This window comes from Besnoitia besnoiti, chromosome II, assembly GCF_002563875.1.
Source record: "Besnoitia besnoiti strain Bb-Ger1 chromosome II, whole genome shotgun sequence".
NCBI lineage: Eukaryota > Apicomplexa > Conoidasida > Eucoccidiorida > Sarcocystidae > Besnoitia > Besnoitia besnoiti.
Genome location: NC_042357.1, coordinates 3539013 through 3543839, shown reverse-complemented (window position 1 = coordinate 3543839; position 4827 = coordinate 3539013). Strand labels below are relative to the sequence as shown.

Below are 4827 nucleotides of genomic sequence, written 5' to 3'. Positions count from 1 at the left end.
ACAGCATATAAATTTCGGTTGCTGATTCTGCGCGTGCAACATGCCCTAAACATGCCGAGCTTGCAGCCGCTTATCTACGCTGAGCGGGTCGCAGGCGCGTTGAGGGTTCAAAAGGCGAGACGCGTCGCTGCCTATCCGGCACTTCACACCAAGTCTCCGCAGCGGCCTTCACGTATCCGTTCGCCTTCCAACGCTTGTATGCCTAAGCACACGCGCATGTATCTATACACTTTTGTTTGGTGCACCGCTGTGTGTGTGGAGGACTCTCGAGTATAAGCCGAGTGAGCTGCGCTACTAGCATCCAGCAGAACACACGGGGGCCAGCGCTGGAAAGGAAGCGAAGGAAACGAGGGAGGGACGCCAGCGCCCGTGCGGAGCGCAGGGACAAGGTGACAGATCTCCACTCGAAAGAAACGGAATTGACCTGTTGGGTTGCCTCACACTGCCATAACACTCGCGCCGCCATCACGTCACGACGACGCTCGCGGGCGCGATCACCCCCGGCTCACACCGCGCACAGACAGATATTTCTAGACAGCCAATGTCTATTTGCGCTCACACGCGCGTGTAACATATCGACTGACACAGATTGAACGCCTCAGAAGAGAGACGCGAGTCCACGAGAGAGAGCTCGACACTCGTCGTGAGAAAGCGCGCGTAGGAGCGCGAGCCGCCACGCCGCTGGCAGCCGCGCCGTCGGCGGCGACGCGACCGCCGGGCGAGGCGGTTCGAATCATGTATGGAGTTGAACCTCAAAGCGCCATTCGAGAAAACACCCCGATATGAGAGCCGCGCTCCCTGCTGCATTGCCTCGAGTTGCCGCACGTCGTCCTCGTCCCAGCCGCTCACTCGATCGCCTGCCGCATCCAGGCCGAGCTCCGCCGTTAGGAGCGGAAGAAAAAGCCGAAAAGATCGACGCATACCGACCAAAAAACAAGCCCGCCTGTTCACTGCCGGTCACCAGCTCACATACAGAGACTGGCACAACGACGCACCCGCGCGCAAGCGCCCGACGCCATGAGGCCTTCCTCTCCCGGCGAATGGAGGCGGGCACGCAGAGCTGCGTCGCGGCGTCTGCTTCGCTCGCCTCTCCACGCAGCACCCAGACGTTTGCTCAGATCGGAATGCGCCCGGCGCAGACACCCCAGGCGAGCCACCGGGCCGCGCGCCCGGCGACCCCCGCAGTCCTCCCTACGCTAAGGCGCGAGAGTGCGTCCCAAGCGAAATCAATTCGGATTTTCGACTGCATGCGCGAACCCACACGCGAGCTGCAGACGCCTCGCCTCACACCCCTGAGTGATTCGCTTGTGTTGTGCTCCTTTAGATCACTCAGACGGCGAACAGCTAGAGTGCAGGGTTTGGGGTTCGCGGAAGACGCGGATGTCAACCCGCAGCCTCTCGTTCTGCCTGCGCGCGCGGACGCCTAGACGCGGACGCCCGCCCTCATGCAGGTCATTCACAGGTGTCTGCAGGTGCGCATGCGCGTGTTTCTGAGTTCACGCTCGCCCGAGCTTCTCGAGTTCTAAACAGATCGCCGGAGTGAAGTACGTTTTCCCCGCTTCGTTCAGCGAGAAGGCGAGGCCTGCAGCCACAAAGCCTTTGCACCAGTTGAGCGAGACGCCGTTGTAGAAGCCCCGCCAGCCCGACTGGCGGTAGAGGAACTTGATCGCCTCCACGATCGACGGAGAGGATGCAGAGCCGCTGTGCCCGGTCTCCTGCATCGCATGCGCGTGCAAGTGTGGAGCCGAGCGACGCACAGCAGAGACGCAGCACCCGCGAGGAGCCTCCATAACGCATATACACGTATCTACTATATACATATATATTTATGTAGATTGATAAGAAATTCAGTACATATAGATATACACAGATAAATATAGATGGGTAGGTTGATATAGATAGAGAGAAAGAGAATAGATACAAATAAAGGTATATAGATTTATATATGCAATCATATATGTTATGTAGATGCAGCTGTTCATCTGCGTAGGAGCTGTTTCAAAGATGATCGCATGCGGGTTGCGCCAACGCACTGGCCATGCGTCGGGAGCATAGGCGACACCCGGGAGTCTTAAGTCGAGCAAGCTGAGATAAAAAAGCTCTGGAAAGCTAGAAACCGAAGCAACTTTAAGCTCTGGTGAGGACTGCGAGGCCACATATGATGCGAATGCTCACCTGGAATTGATACAGAAACGTGCTGGACTGCATGAACTTGCGCACGGTGTCTAGCGGGTACGTAGCCGTTTGACCGACGACGCCAGCAGTGCCGCCACAGAGCGCGTGAACCAGAGGCGTCATGGTGACGCCCTCGGACTGGAAAAAAAAGAAAATACTCCTTGAGAAAACTGTAGAGAACAGAGACTGCGCCGCAGAAACCAAACACAGTGAGAAGCAGCTGACGACAGCAAGAAGTTTTCGAATGACGATACAGCGGAGTTTCTTTTGCGAGCATATCAGAGAGGCCACGACCGCAATAGCTTACCATGAACTTCTCCCTCAGCGTTTCGAATGTGCAGAAAGAAATCCCTGCGTAAGGCATGATGCCCAACGCAGTGGGAGCCAGCCCGCGAAAAAGCGAACGGTAACCTTCAACGCGCAGCAGAGACACCTGAGAAAAGGCACGCAGAGCGAAGATGACGTCTAGACACTCTCGTCTTTCCCCCGCCCCCCCCCCCCCTCGACAGTCCCCTTTGCAGCGCGCCGCCTCTTCTTTCCGCCTCGGTCTCTGTTTTATATATCGCGCTGAACCGCCCTTGGCTCTCCGTCTACAGGCACCTGCTCGCTTCGCCTGCATGCGCACTCGCTTTCCCCCGTTCCGCCTCCCCGGTGGCTGCTGCACCCCGAAAATACGCGCGAGAAGCGTTCACGCTACAAGAGAGAGCGTAACGTTTTGAACTGGAAAGGTGGAACTGAAAAAAACTGATTCAGAGGGTCTCCACTGCGCACCTGCGAGTACGAAAGTCGGTGCTGTGTCAACGCCATGCGAGTGTTGAGGACGTCCAGCGGATACGTTACGAGTGTCGCGGTCATGCCTGCACGTCATTCCATATCGACAGAAGACAGACGCTTCGTTCGACGCCTCCAGCCTCTGCACTCACACCCGCTCACGACTCGTTTCTCTGTAACGCCCAAACGCACTATATATACAAACATGCGTGCGACGAAATACATGAATATACATATGTAGTATATGTAACTATATATATATATATATTTTAAATAAACATATAAATACGAGAGGTCTATCGCCCTCCCTGCAAGCCTCAGCACGGGGCTCAGCCTGCGTCCTCTCTCTGTGCTAGACCCATTCACCGCTGTCTCCTATCACATGCGAATTCACACATATACATATATATATACATATATTATATGCACTACATATATATAAATAGAAACGTCTCGGGCTTCGGTGCGTCTTGCACCCTCGGAAAAGAGCGCATGAAAAAAAAAGAAAGAGGACATGCATCGTCTTTGTTTTTTGGTTTTCACTCACCTGCAGCTGATCCTGCGCCGAGGTGACAGAGGACAGGCCAGGCAGGGAATTCGGACTTGAGGATTCTCTTGTACCGGTCGAACGCGTAGAAGCTGACACCGCTGTACGGAAAGGCTCTTTTCGAACATCGATAACACGCACAAAAACCAGCACGCAGTCAAAAATGGAAAGCGAGCGAGGCAGAAATCGCATCTCGACAGAGGAAACTGCGATGCGGCGGCAACCCTCGGGGCGACTCAACGGCAGGGCGGAACGCGCACAGGCCTGGAGGGCAGTGAAATATTCAAAATGAGTAGCGTAGATGTTCGCACGTTTTTATCCGTACAGAGACAAAGACTTGTATCTGAGATGTGAGGCACATACCGGACGAAGGCGCATCCGTTGCCCTTCCACAGCGCTTTGAAGCCGCCGCTCGAGGGTGCCGCCATCTGCTTCAGTACTTCGAAGGCGCCGGCGAGGCGGAACGTCTGCCCGCTCGCGGCTGCCTTGACCTGCAGCAGGAATCACAAAAGACACACGACTGAACGAAGCGTCGTCATTCGAGCTCAGCCGCAAGTGCCCTCAGCACTCAGCTGTGCACGGTAAAAGATATTGACGTCGATCCATTGTGTCGAACTGAAGCGTGGAGCCTCAACGCTGATCGCCGAGAAGTAAAGCCTCAACCCCAAATGTAATCCCTCCGCATGCGTCCGAAAAGACGTCGTCATGCGCATGCATGCAGGCATGCTGACCACCACGCGCAAGTCCATCGCTCGCCAAGTGCAACGAGCGCAGCGAGTGGGGACGCTCTCAGCGGCGCTGCGCGCGGCTCACATGCGGTCGCGACTTGCCTGGAGATGCAGCTTGAGCCGATCTAGTGGATAGACGACTGTCTTCGCAGTGGAGCCTGCGAGCGCGCCTCGCACGACGTGACAAGTCGCGCAGAGCGGCACAATCCAGTCAACGTTTTCTTGCTTCACCAGTACTGTCGCCTCCGCGTCGCTGGCTCGCAGGAGCTCCAGCGCGCGGCGGGCGCCGCGGGTGCCGCGCTGCTCCGCGCCCCCGCTCCCCCCCCCCTCGAGGCGCGCCGCCTCCATCGCGTGCACCCGCGGAGCCCAGCCCGCGTCGTCCTCAGCACGCAGAGACGCGCGCCCCGCGCAGCCCGCAGACGCCTGCGGAGCCGAGGGCGACTCAGCCGACAGAGGACGCGGATACGCAGGGCTGACCAGCGAGAGTGCAGTGAAGAGGCGCGCGAGAAGGTCGCCGGAGGCCGGCGCGCCGGGGGCCTCGGAGGCGGACGGGGAGACAGCCGCCGAAAGAAAAGAGAAAAATGGGGAAACCGACGACGCACTCAT

At 57.3% G+C, this 4827-nt stretch overlaps 1 protein-coding gene across 1 annotated transcript; it reads right to left on the bottom strand.

The window, feature by feature from the left end:
- Positions 1-1496: 1496 nt before the first annotated feature.
- On the bottom strand, positions 1497-4827 carry BESB_038550 (carrier superfamily protein; the record flags this gene model as incomplete). Its single annotated transcript, XM_029362441.1, has 7 exons — positions 1497-1715; positions 2176-2313; positions 2483-2608; positions 2947-3032; positions 3494-3609; positions 3857-3974; positions 4320-4827. 7 exons carry the CDS (start codon positions 4825-4827, stop codon positions 1497-1499), a joined length of 1311 nt encoding a protein of 436 aa, XP_029221406.1.